Below are 12,850 nucleotides of genomic sequence, written 5' to 3' on the forward strand. Positions count from 1 at the left end.
TTTCATATGGTGGAAATTAAATCATGTACTCACTAATGACTGAGTCTATAATGAAATCACAATGTGACATTAAGATGGTGAAGGACTGCAGACGGTACCTGTATGATTCTGTGCAGGTCTGGATACACTTCACACTTGGGCTGTGTCTGGAGCAGAGTCAGAGGGAACTCTGGGATCTTGGCTGTCCTGGATTCATCCAGGGTCAGAGGAGATGTGGGAGCAGAGGACTTCCCTCTAGACTCAGCTTCACTGGAATCCTCCATGTCAATACTACTGCCACAAATATCACAACATAAATAATTGTGTTAGCTCTCTGAAACTGAGAAATGATGTGCTGTAGACTTCAGTAAATTCACAGCCTTCACTGTGATGTTAGTCCTTGTGTGGAGAGAAATCAGCCATCAGACTGAGACTGCCATCAAAATGCTGCCATGTTGTAAACAAAAAACTGATCTTATCAGACTGTTTAGTTGCCAGCCTGTTCTGTTGGCTGCTAAGCAGGGTGGGTACAGTGAGTGTTCATCACCATGTGTGACCCCTGGCATATCACACATGGTCATTTCACCCATTGCTCACATAAACATATTGGTCATTGCAGCTTTAAAGCTTAAGGATAATTCTATTAATTGAGTCAAAAGCAACACACATCACTGATGTTTTATTTATCAGAAACAAATACCTGTCAACCATCAAGGTATATTTAGATGATTTTACATCACATAAAGTCAAAATCAGTCAGTTCATTGTGTGCATTCCTATGCAAATCTGAATATGTTAGAGTAGTCCACATTCACAAAATATTCACAGCTTTCATTTTATTAGAGATACTTGACAAATGAGGGATCATAATCTTTTCTGTCATTAAAACTTAACAGCTTTGGTGGAAAGTCAGTGAAGCTTGGATTTGGATTTGGTTGAACTGGTCTGAAACCAGCTCTTCAGGTAGCTGCTGATAAGAGCTGCTCAATGTTCAGATAGATAGATAGATAGACACTTTAATTATCCCTTAGGGGAAATTCATGTATCCATTAGCTCATTGTTGATATTGATAATAATAATAATAATAATAATAATAATAATAATAATAATAATAATAACAAAAACAGTTTATGATCTGATCTGCCAAGTGGTGGTAGAGCTGATACATAGTACGGTCTAAGACCAAGTGCCAACAGTTCAATACTTTTCCATCTGATGCCAATTGCTCTGTCACTTTTGTATTGTTTTTATTTTTATATTTCATTTTTATTGTTGTTAATTAATTAATTAATTCTTAATGTGTTTTAATCTCAATTTGTGTAACTGTGTACGGTGTCCTTGAGTGCCAAGAAAGGCGCCTTTAAATAAAATGTATTATTATCATTATTATTAATATCCCGACAGCAGATCTTCTCCTTCACTGTGATGTGACCGGGGTTGAACCATCTATTGTTCACAAGCAGAACCAGTCCTCCACCTGTATTATTCCCACTTGCTCTGGCGTCTCTCACCACTCGTACTATAGTGAAGCTGGGTAAATCCACACAACAGTCAGGAGTGTTGTCATTTAACCAGGTCTCCGTGAAACACAAGACTACACTCACGATATGCTCACTGGTTCTTCACTAGTGCCTCCAGTTCATCACACTTGTTAGCCAGGGAGTTGACATTTCCCATGAGGATCGATGGTAGAAAAGGCTTATATCTCCATCTTCCTAGCCTTTAGCTTAGCCCCGACTCTGCATCCACAGAACAGCTTCTTCAGCTCAGCCGGAATTGGATGGGATGTTTAATTCCATATCTGGTAAACTTTAAAGCCAGGAGTTCTTCCTTTGTGTACATTATCTTCTCCATTGTCAGATGAAACAACGACGTAGAATAAAAAACATCGATCAACAAGAAATATACTAATATACACAAATATATTGCAAAAAACTACGAGCTATGCAAACTTGCTGCCAGCATGTCATTTGACTATGACAGAAGGAAGTTTCGACCATTCTTCTGATAGAGCTGCTTCAGTCAGACAAATTCTCAGGATGTCTGGCTCTTCAAACTCAGTCCACAGTATCTCTACTGGATTAGGATCTGGGCTCTGACTGGACCACTTTAGATGGTGGATTTTCTTTGATGGATGGGGTCATTGTCCAGCTGCATCAGCAGCTTCTCCTGAGCTTCAGCAGGTGGACAGACACCCTGAAACTTGATGTGGGGTCACAATATGTGATCAACTGACCGCAAATAGAATCTAACCCCATTATAATAGCAATATGCCAAGGTGCAGGTGCCTGGCTTTCAAAGGGAATGGAAGATGGCACTGTGATTGGTTTATTGGATGTTACGCCCAAAACACTCCCATGAATAATTAAGAGACTAAGTACAACCCTTTTGAACCATGTGCCTGGAGCAGAGACTGTTTTTTCCACTGTTAAAATAGCAATGAAGATATGGACACACCACATGCTTCAGACCATGATCTTTGGTTCGTTAAAATAGAGCGCAAAGTGTCTCTGACCCACAACCTCAAAACTGGTTTCACTGACTGACTCCAGGTCGGATAACTCATGACTCCAGTTAGCTTCTGTTAATGTCATTAGTTGAGGATTACACAGTTTCAGCTGCACTGTCAATGTTTGTTTTCAATGTGGACAAGAACAACAATGATCCTGCATTTTTTGGCAGATATTCATTCAATTGAATGTAGTCACACTTTAATGTTTGTAATAAACACTGAATGTTTAATGCTGCTCATGTTGAATAAACATTCCTCATTCAGTTTCACACAAGGTTCAGGATCACTTTATCTGACCCTGATGACTCCTCGGTCTTACCTGGACATGGAGGCCACTGCAACCCTGTCACTTGGCCGGTCCTCTTCAACCTCTCCGATGATGAAAGTGGCAGGACTCCTTGAAGGTTTTGGATTTGCTCTCCATCCTGGAGCCTCCCCATGATCCCTGAAGACCCTGATGTGTCCACAGAGGGTCTGCAGGAAGGAGGTGATGTCAATCTCCTGTAGGGACTCTTCACAGTAGTCCATAGCCATCAGGACGTCCTGGGAGCTGATGCTGCAGGACTGCTGCAGGCTGCGGTACACACCTGTGGAGCACAGGGAGCCAATCAGTAACTAATGCTCAGATCCACTGACTCATCTGTGTTTTAAAAGAACACGCTTAACGTACAGCTGTGTCTCAGAAAAGAGAACTGAACAACTTTTGTAGCTTTGCAACAGTGCAGCTCACTGAATTACAGTCAACCTGGAGCCAACACATGTATATTTATGTGTTTTTCTGATGCACACATCTACGTGTTTCATAGACTCAGACTGTTGAGAATAATAATAGCTGTACCATGTATCAGTCTAATGTATGTTCTTCCTCTAAGCTCCATTGTTTCCAAAACCATTAAAACACAGTGACCGAACATCAGTGACTCTCACTGTCACTAGGTCACATGTTCCTTCATCACCATCAACACACACTGTGGTTTATTTTTACTGAAGTCTCGAACATGTGACCTAGTGACACAAATACTCATTAAAACTGAATGTGGATTCACTAAACACACATGTGGATTCATTCGCATCTGAAAATAGTCTCCAAAAAAAGAATAATCCATTTCCTCCTCCTTGAGTAACAGTTGTAAAGAACTAAAGTGAGCAGATGTTTTAAGAAATGACTGAGACTTTCTTGACAAGAATCAGAGTTTACAGCCAAGCTAGCAACTCTGTACTTGAGCTAAAACTAATGCTAACATACTTATAGTGATGATGCTAACAAGTTGATGCTTCACAGGTATAACGTTTACCATATTCACCATGTTGGTTTAGCCTGTTAGCACTAAACAGAAAGTACAGCAGCCTGAAGGGAACCTCATCAGTTTTGCAGTCAGAGTCAGAGGATCAGCAAAGGTTATCACAGGCCATCCTCAGGGGAACATAAACATCTGAAGAGATCAGTGGACCAACAGACCAACACAGTCATCCCTCTTATGTAAATATCTCTGATTTCTTGTCTATTTAAAAATCCTTGCTGCTTTGTTCTTAATGTTTGTCTTTGAAATATGCAGCATAAAGTTTTATTACTATTCAGTCAGGGAACTTATGCTCGTATTGAAATTGAAATTACCACACAAATGAAATGATTGTTGCAAAACGTGGTAAAATGCTTCAACTATGAACCGACAGACAGAATCAAAATTTAGAAGCTGTTCAACACAGATACTGTGTGTTCATTAGTGATACTGTATATATGTATTATATATATATATATATATATATATATATATATAGTTTTGATTCAGTTTTGAAAAGAAATGAAAAAGTTCAGTCTCTTTTCTTTTTTTTTTTTGAATGTTTTTAAATGTGTACATTTACTATACCTCCCTGTGCTTTCCCTCTAGTGACGTAAAGACGTCAGCACATCAGAGAGCTCCCAGCAGATGACCCATTTTCTTTTTACAGGTTTTAATAAAGCAATCACTGTGTAATTACTGGACAGGATACAGCACCAGCAGAGAAATACACTTACAGATAAACACTTTGAATGTTTACTTTTTCATTTTCTCGAGAAAACAGTTATTAATAACTCCTGAGCAGGTGTATGTTGGTGTGTGGAGGTGAGGAGGGGGTCACCTTTGACGTAGCTCTGGTGGTAATGCTCCTGCAGCAGGCTGCAGTAGTTGGCCAGCTCCTTGTGTTTGTGAGGCTGAGCCAGGAGGTCGGTCCACAGGGACGGACTACTGCGGTCCTGAGACAGTGACCTGACAGAGACAGAGGCAGGGACAAACAGGCACTGTTACGAAGATCTCATTTGGAAAGTATGAGAGTGCTTCACTTTTTCCCATATTATTATGTTGCAGCCTGATGCTAAATCCTTTAATTTAATTTCATCAGTCTACACTCAGTACACCACAATGACAAAGTGAAAAGGGAGTTTTAGACATGTCTGCAAATTGATTAAAAAGGAAAAACTGACAGTGCTGCAACACAATCACCTGCACAGCTCTACTGACTGATGATACACAGAGCAAATTGACTTCATCACCTTCTGAATAAATGATCCCTGAATCTGTTAAAAACACAGTAACAAGTCTGAAGACTTACACAGTTAAATACTTAGTTAAATATTTTATAAAGATAAAACAATTAATTAAACTTTGCATTTAAATGGTGCATTATTAAACATTATACAAATTATAAAACGAATAAATTTGCAACACAATAATATTGTCTGTGACGAATATAAATTTGCAGTTTAAATTAAATTCCAAAATTAGAAACTTAAAATATTTCAAACTTTATAAATAAAATGAGAAGATTAGTTCCTTTTCTTCCATTTACCATAAGTATAAACCAGGAATTAGCCTGTCCCCTGTTTAACTCGATCATCATAACAGGTTCATCTGCCAGACAACAGAGAGGACAGAATCCCCTGTGTGTCTACATCAAAGACAATGTGCTGTCGTGTGATACTGCTACAGGTGACAGTGTAGCATAGCATAGCAGCATAGTCTGGTAATAATTCTACTGTGTGACCACCACACACAGTCACACGACCAGAAGACTGTCTGTGGGATTGCTGCTTCTGGAAAAGCTGAAGCTGAACTGTGTTGCTGGCTTGAATTTGTATGATGAAGCAGTTGAAGTAGCAGGAGAGAGAAAATGGGAAAGGGATGAAGAATACTAACTATAGTGTGACCAGTCTTTTTCACATGGGCGCCTGTTGTCAGTGTTTGGACTGTCTGTGTCTTTGTCCCATGAACTCAGTACCTGAAGATGTCCCTGGGCTGGCGGCTGGTGTTGGGGTGAACCAGTTGCTCCTTCAGGTGCTCCAGAGAGCAGTTGTAGACGTAAACTGGACACTTTAACTGGCTGCTGTCACTGGTGCTGTGCTGGGAAACCTGCCTGCCAAAGCTGATGCGGAAATCTGTCTTCTGTGGTTCAGAGAACTGGACTCCCTCTTTTTCTCCCAACTCTGGAAAAATTAAAAACAAGATTTTCATTAAACCCTACATGTATGAAATACATGTAAATACATAGCAACAGCACCATTTCAGCTTTTATCATTTTATCTGTTCTCTTCTCTCCTCCTCTCTGTGCTCACATATACAGTATTTTAATACAGCTGGATTCACAATTAAGCTGTTGACATTGACATGTTGTCATGACAACAGAGACCAGTGACCAGTCTGACTCTGTGTTGAACCAACAGTAGACTGGCTGTTCACACCAGAAGGTCCTTCTGCTCCTCCACTATTTATAATCACATGTGGAGCTGAACTCATGACTTTATAATGTAGAAGCTTTTCACATGTTCCTGGATCAGCAGGACATTGCTTCATCTGCAACACAAGTTAAAGGAGCATCACCTTGTGTGATGATATATCAGGAGGAGCTTCTCTGCTGCCCCTGTGTGTGTGTGTGTCTGTGTGTGTGTGTGTGTGTGTGGGTGTGTGTGTGTGTGTGTGTGGGTGTGTGTGTGTGTGTGTGTGGGTGTGTGTGTGTGTGTGTGTGTTTGTGTCTATGCGTGCATGTGTGTGTGTGTGCGTTTTGCTCTTTGTTTAGACAATGAGATTTATTTACTTATTGACTGAAGGTGTCAAAACACCGCTCTGGATCGTTCTGGTTCATTTCTCCTGTGTTGCTTCCATTTTTCCCTGTTGAGGGGTTTTTAAGGACTTTTTCCTTTTCCAATTCATGGGTCTAAGTGAGGTGGGGGCTCATGCTGTGCAGATTATATAGCAAGATAGTGAGCTTTGTAAATAAAAGTGACTTGACCTAATTTTGTCCATTAACCCAGTGGCGCTGGCAGCCGTAATCCTGTATGCCCTCTGCATACATTTTTTAAATGATTTTGTTTGGGGTTTTTTTACATCCTGTCTTGAAAATAAAATAGGAGATCCTGTCTTATTTTTTGGCTGCATCCACTCACTAATGTTATGAGTCTAGATTGAAGAGGAGAGAAGGAGATAAAGGAGTAGTTTGGTGCTTTGATCCTCAGTGTTGACACTGCACATGTGGAGCACTGATGAACATCCATCATGATACTGAAATTAATGCTGAGGCCACTCTGTAAGAGTTTGATGTAACGTTCAGATGCAGAATGAACTTGAAATAGGCAGGAATACTATTTATTTTATTGTCTCATGTGGGTTTTTGATTGTTTATTGTAGCTGCTACGTTTGGTCTTGATGTTGTGTATTGTTATTACTATATTTAGTAATTAGTTAGGCAATTGTTCCTCTGATGATGTTGATGCTAAATGAGAGAACCTGTTGCTTCATGCCGACTGTTACTGCACGTTTCTGTGGGATATTCAATACAGTTTATAATAGTATGCTGTGGCCTGTTATTTAGCTGCTGTTGTTTTTTGTGGCAGGCTAATCAGAGTTTTATTGTGGTAACGTGTCTTAACTTTATCACTAAAAAACACAAATCTCTCGCTCATTCATGAGTACACATATGTGCGCGTGTGGGAAACCTAAAGGTAGCGTACAAGTGGACAGGTGGTTCTTGTGCGTACTATGAAATATAGCCCTGCCGGCGCCACTGCCTTAGCCCATTTTGGACTGGACCACACCAAGGTGGTTTTGACTAAAGCCCTGGACAAGAGCATTAGACTAACCTGAGCTGGGGGTCCCAATCTCTGTCTCTGACACCCTGCTGTCCCAGCTGTCCTGTTCCAGGACCAGTGAGTCAGCGGGCCATGTCTGGCACTCAGACTGAGGTGAGACTACAGGGGACCTGGTGGTGAAATGTCCGCTGCTGGAGCTCCTTGGCAATTTACTGGCCAAACTGAGGCTAGACTCAGATTTCTCCAGCCCACTGGTGGAGCCAGACAGGGTGTCAGCCTGAGACTTGATGCTGGGGGTTAGAGTGTCATCTTCCTGCATGCTGATGTTACTGTGAGGTTCTGTCTCTAGCCCTGCCGCCATCAGCATCAGAACATCTGCAAAACAAATACAGTACCCACATTTAACTTCTTCGCATTATGAGAATGTGGTTCAGACCCAGAGAACCATGTTACACTGACACCGAAGGTGTACCTGTGAAAGAAGCAGGGAGGAAGGTGAGGAGGATCTGCTGGGGGCTGATGTACTTGGCGTAGCATCTCCACTGTGGCATAGAGCAGCTGCTCTCCACCAGCAGGGGCTCTTCATCCACCAGGTCTGCATTACTGAAGCTCTGCCACACACAGGTAACATGTTTATCAATGCAGTGGTAAACACTCATTAAGAGAGAAACAAATAAACATGTAGCTCAAGATTAACATAATTCTGCATCTGAGAAAGGCTCTGTTAATATTCTAATGATAACCACAGCGCTGAGCCTTCAACCTTCCTCTTTACCATGAACCTCATTTTAATTCAGATCTTCACAGTAAGTCCAGATCTGTAGGAGGGAGATGTTGTAAATAGGCCAATATGAAGATGTAAAGGACAGACCATTCTACAATTTAAAGCCGGTGGTGTTTTATTTGCTCTTGGCTGGAGAGGTCTCTATGTGGGGGGTCCCCACTCACCCAGTGTCAAGAGCCCCGAGGGGGACAACAACAAAAAAAAATAGAGCAGATGGTACAAATCTGATGCCAGGTGGGGATGGCTGCCTACTGCAATATAACATATATACGGTATGAATATATAGTGATATATGAAGTACTTACATAGCACTGTATTTAATATTTATATAAACTCAATGACTTGCAACTATGGTTTAACACTCACATACATCAAGTTTGCGGATTACCTGTAAAGTGCTAGTAGATCCCATCACCTCCTTGCTGCTGCCGGTGGTGTGGAATGACGTCATTGTGTCCTGTCTGTCTGGAGGCTTCACACACTCCTCTGACAACACACAAAACAGATAAAAGGAAACAAAGACTCATCAGGAGCCTCTATTTGTGTCTGATAAAATGGACACCACAAGATATCTGACATCACACCTGGTAGGTCTGTTAACAGTGAGACGAGTTGAGACACTGACCTTTAATAACAGGTAAGGAGAAAGGAGCCATGTGACCATCTCTTTCTCGCTCTAAGATGTGGTGCATGAAAGCGACGTGGTCACTGTCAGCTAATGGGATCTCTTTGTCACTGAGCTCGTGCTCCAGGCTGCTGTGGAAGAGGCTGAGCAGGAGCTCGTTGGGCAGACAGGTGGAGCTGTGAACCTGCTCCTCATTCTCCAGCACTGAGGACAACAAGCAGAAGACACAGAAAAACAAGGTCAAAAGACAGGACAACAAAGAGAAGACACAGGACTGAAGACTGTATAAGAATAGTCTGATAGATGAACAGCATTAGACCAGTAATACAGATGACTGTATGAAAACAGTATGAAAAATTACTGTATAAGAACAGTATGATAGACGAACAGTATGAGAACAGTATGACAGACGAACAGTATGAGAACAGTATGACAGATGACTGTATGAGAACAGTATGACAGATGAACAGTATGAGAAAAGTATGACTGATAACTGTATGAGAGCAGTATGATAGATGAACAGTATGAGGGTATGATAGATGAACAGCATGAGAACAGTATGACAGATAACAGTATGAGAACAGTATGACAGATCAACAGAATGAGAACATTATGAAAGATGAACAGCATGAGAACAGTACCTGTGCTGAATGTGAGGAAGAAGAGTTCGACCTGCTGACACTTGGGGAGCAGCTGAATGAGGTCAAACTGAAAGGGAACAATGTGGATGCTGTCCTCAGAGGCCAGAGCTTCAGCTGCATACATACAGGAAACAGAAAGTCAAAGACTTTCAAACAGAGCAAGACACAGATTTTACATTACAGAGAATGCAATATTTGACCAAGCCAACAGCAGCGAGGAGCATGTATTGGTAAACACATATATACTGGCAAATTAGCAGAAACTTCATGAATCATCAGTTTCTTCTAATTGCTCCATTTTAATAAACCTCAAAAATTCCTGTAAATATGTTTCACTATAAACTTCAACTTCATGATCCATCAACTGACTAAAATATTTATAAGTAATTAAACATGCCTTTGCTAGTAGTTTTAGTGAATAATGTACTAATGTGTAAACACAGTATTAGTGAATAATTGTGTTTCTGTGATAGAAGAGAAACAGTGGAAAGTACATGATACTGAATTTATCTTGTGAGCCCTCAGTGTTTTTCACCTGGTCATCAGTAGTGACCTGATTTTATTTGTGTGTGTTGGCCATGACTCTTTTAATAATAGTTTTTAGTTGAGAATTTATGAGTGTTTTTATTACCTCTCACACCCTTGAGTCCAGCTGGTAGCGAGCAGACCTGGTCCTTATTCTGACACAGCTGGCTCAGATACTCAAATGTCATCATTGTGGACATACAGGTCAGGTCCCTCGGGAAGATCTATAACAACACAGTGGGTCACTATTAAACAAATTCTAATGCTTCTTATTAGAAATAACTTTACATACAGATAACATGCAGATTACATGCACAGTAAGAGTAAAGTCAGATCTCTGCATGCACCCAGATTCACACTGTTGCCCTCCGATTGTGGAAAACTATCACTCTGCTGCTGTAGGAACTAGTTATACACACTGCCTGAGGGATCTCCTGGTACTTGAGGCCCTGGAGGTGACGATGCTGGTCCATGCAGTTCATCACTGTGCCACTCTGTGGTTCCACCCAGCACTCTGTCACCAGGTTCAGCTCTGTGTCCATGTCTACAGCCTCCACCTCAGTGTCGTTGTCATCGTCAGTGGAGAAGCTGAAGAGTGATGAATGACAAACAGCAAGCTGAACAAATGAACCAAAACTTAAGGTTATTTACATAACACCGGTTCTTTGAGTAATATCAGTCAGATGTCTCACTATGGGAGCAAGCCTCACTGTGACCCTCAGAAGCACTCATCTCATTACCTGATTGGCTGGTGACCACAGCACCATTCAAATAAGCAACCTCTTCTCACCCGCCCAAGCAAGACATCTCACTCATATTACTCAAAGAAGTGGGTTTATGTAATTAACCCAAAGTTCTTTTTCATAATATTCCGTTGGATGTCTCACTATGGAATGCAGTAGCTCCTGTTTTGCCAGACAAGCTTATCTAGCGTCCACCAACCTGCAGGAGAGTCCAGTTAGGACTCCAAAATTGTGCGCCACGCACGAGGATGAGACGTCTAGCATATAAAAGCGGACAAAAGTGAGAGGCGAGGACCAACTTGCTGCCACACAAATGCCCTGAACAGAAACTCCCCTGAATAGGTAACAGGTTTTCCCTTACGAGGATTAGCCAAGGAAACGAACAGCTGATTGCTGCATCTGAAATCCCTCGTCTTATCCATGTAAGTGCGCACAGCACAAACCGGACACAATGTGTGTGACCGCTGCTCTCCAGGTGAGACAGCTAAAGCCACAAGGTTAACAGGAAAACATGAGCCAACCACTTTAGGCACAAAGGCTGGATTGAGCTTCAATGTCATCTGTACATTCCCTGGGGCAAACTGAGCGCATGAAGGGTGCACTGAGAGCGCATGGATATCGCTCGTGCGTTTGGCTGAAGCAAGTGCTAGCAACAATACTGTCTTCAGAGACAGATGTTTCAAGTTCGCTTCCTCCAGCAGTTCAAAAGGAGGGCCCTTCAGTCCCTCCAGAACCACAGCTAAATCCCATGGGGGCACCAGCGTACTGGAGACAGGGAGAAGCCTGCAAGCCCTCTTCATAAAACGGCACACCAGCGGGTGCTGGCTCACAGTCTGAGAGGCAAGTTGTGAAATACACCGAGTCCAGAGACGATCCCAGAAAGACTACGCTCTGTGCTGGAAAAAGCATGATCTTTTCCATGTTCATCATGAAACCTAAGCGTGTGCACTCTGGCCTCCTGCTCCGATTGTGCCAACAGGAACAGTCGTCCACATACGTTGCTAAGCGGATGCCCTGGCGTCTCAGCGGGGTGATAGCCGGTTCTGTACACCATGCGAACACAGATCCCGGGTCTGACGGGGATCTAGGATGACAGTTATCACTCTTTTGTTTAACAGCGAGAGGATTTGCTCCTGTCGAACACTAGCTGACTCTCCCTAGGCCTGGGAATGTATTAAACCAGAGAACCAGGGAGGGACCATGGCCAACTGAAGCCTGAACCTCTGCGAGATCATGCATAAAACCCAGAGTGGTGCCGTGAGCACGCTCCACCTGTCCCGTCTGAGGGGGAGAGGAGACACACGGTGCAGCCTGCTTGCCACCGTTAGAGGCCCCCACAATGGTGTTGTGGAAGGCTCTGGTGGTGGGGTTCAGGCATTGTCCCCCGGGGAATAACAGGAACTTGGGGGTTCATCTCCCCACCAACAGGTGGGGCCGGCGAACAGGGAACAGCCAGCTGCCTCACCTGCAGGGAGAGAGCCTGTCAGGCCACTCTCTCCTTCTTCCTAGCCTGAAAACTGACAGCTGAGGCAGGTTGAACCGGTGGAGCTGTAGCAGGGGCTGGGGCTTTCCTGAGCCAGCCGGGTCCATTCTCCTGCCTGGAGGAAGGGCTTTGGGCTGAGGTTTTCGCCGTTTTGGAATTTTGAACTGCGGGACCGGAGAAGCAGCCTGTGCAAAGGTTTTTCGCTATACAGGCAAGGCGGGAAATGGGGCTTTGCAAGGGAGACAAAGCTTGAGCGCCTCGTCTTCCTTCCTCTTGGCCTCACATCCTCACTTCATAATGCTTATTATTAATGTTATTAGCTGTCATTACTATTTCTAACAGTATGAGCACTACATTTGTCACTACATTACTATCACTGTTACTGCCACTACTATCACTATTATTAATATTAATATTGCTATCACTGTTCGTTCTTGTTCTTTTCCTCTGTGCTCTCTCTTGCTCTCTCTCTCTCTCTCTCTCTCTCTCTCAAACC

At 42.6% G+C, this 12,850-nt stretch overlaps 1 protein-coding gene across 1 annotated transcript in view; it reads right to left on the bottom strand.

Moving 5' to 3' along the window:
- szt2 (SZT2, KICSTOR complex subunit) overlaps positions 1-12,850 on the bottom strand; it is a 119,312-nt gene that overhangs the window by 80,122 nt on the left and 26,340 nt on the right. Inside the window, 11 exon segments of the mRNA XM_022759035.1 lie at positions 99-270; positions 2,811-3,078; positions 4,613-4,740; positions 5,750-5,954; positions 7,605-7,928; positions 8,026-8,164; positions 8,726-8,809; positions 8,973-9,166; positions 9,604-9,717; positions 10,235-10,352; positions 10,548-10,716. Coding sequence (XP_022614756.1) covers positions 99-270; positions 2,811-3,078; positions 4,613-4,740; positions 5,750-5,954; positions 7,605-7,928; positions 8,026-8,164; positions 8,726-8,809; positions 8,973-9,166; positions 9,604-9,717; positions 10,235-10,352; positions 10,548-10,716 — 1,915 coding nt within the window.

This window comes from Seriola dumerili, unplaced genomic scaffold (genome assembly GCF_002260705.1).
Source record: "Seriola dumerili isolate Sdu_G_001 unplaced genomic scaffold, Sdu_1.0 BDQW01000319.1, whole genome shotgun sequence".
Taxonomy (NCBI): domain Eukaryota; kingdom Metazoa; phylum Chordata; class Actinopteri; order Carangiformes; family Carangidae; genus Seriola; species Seriola dumerili.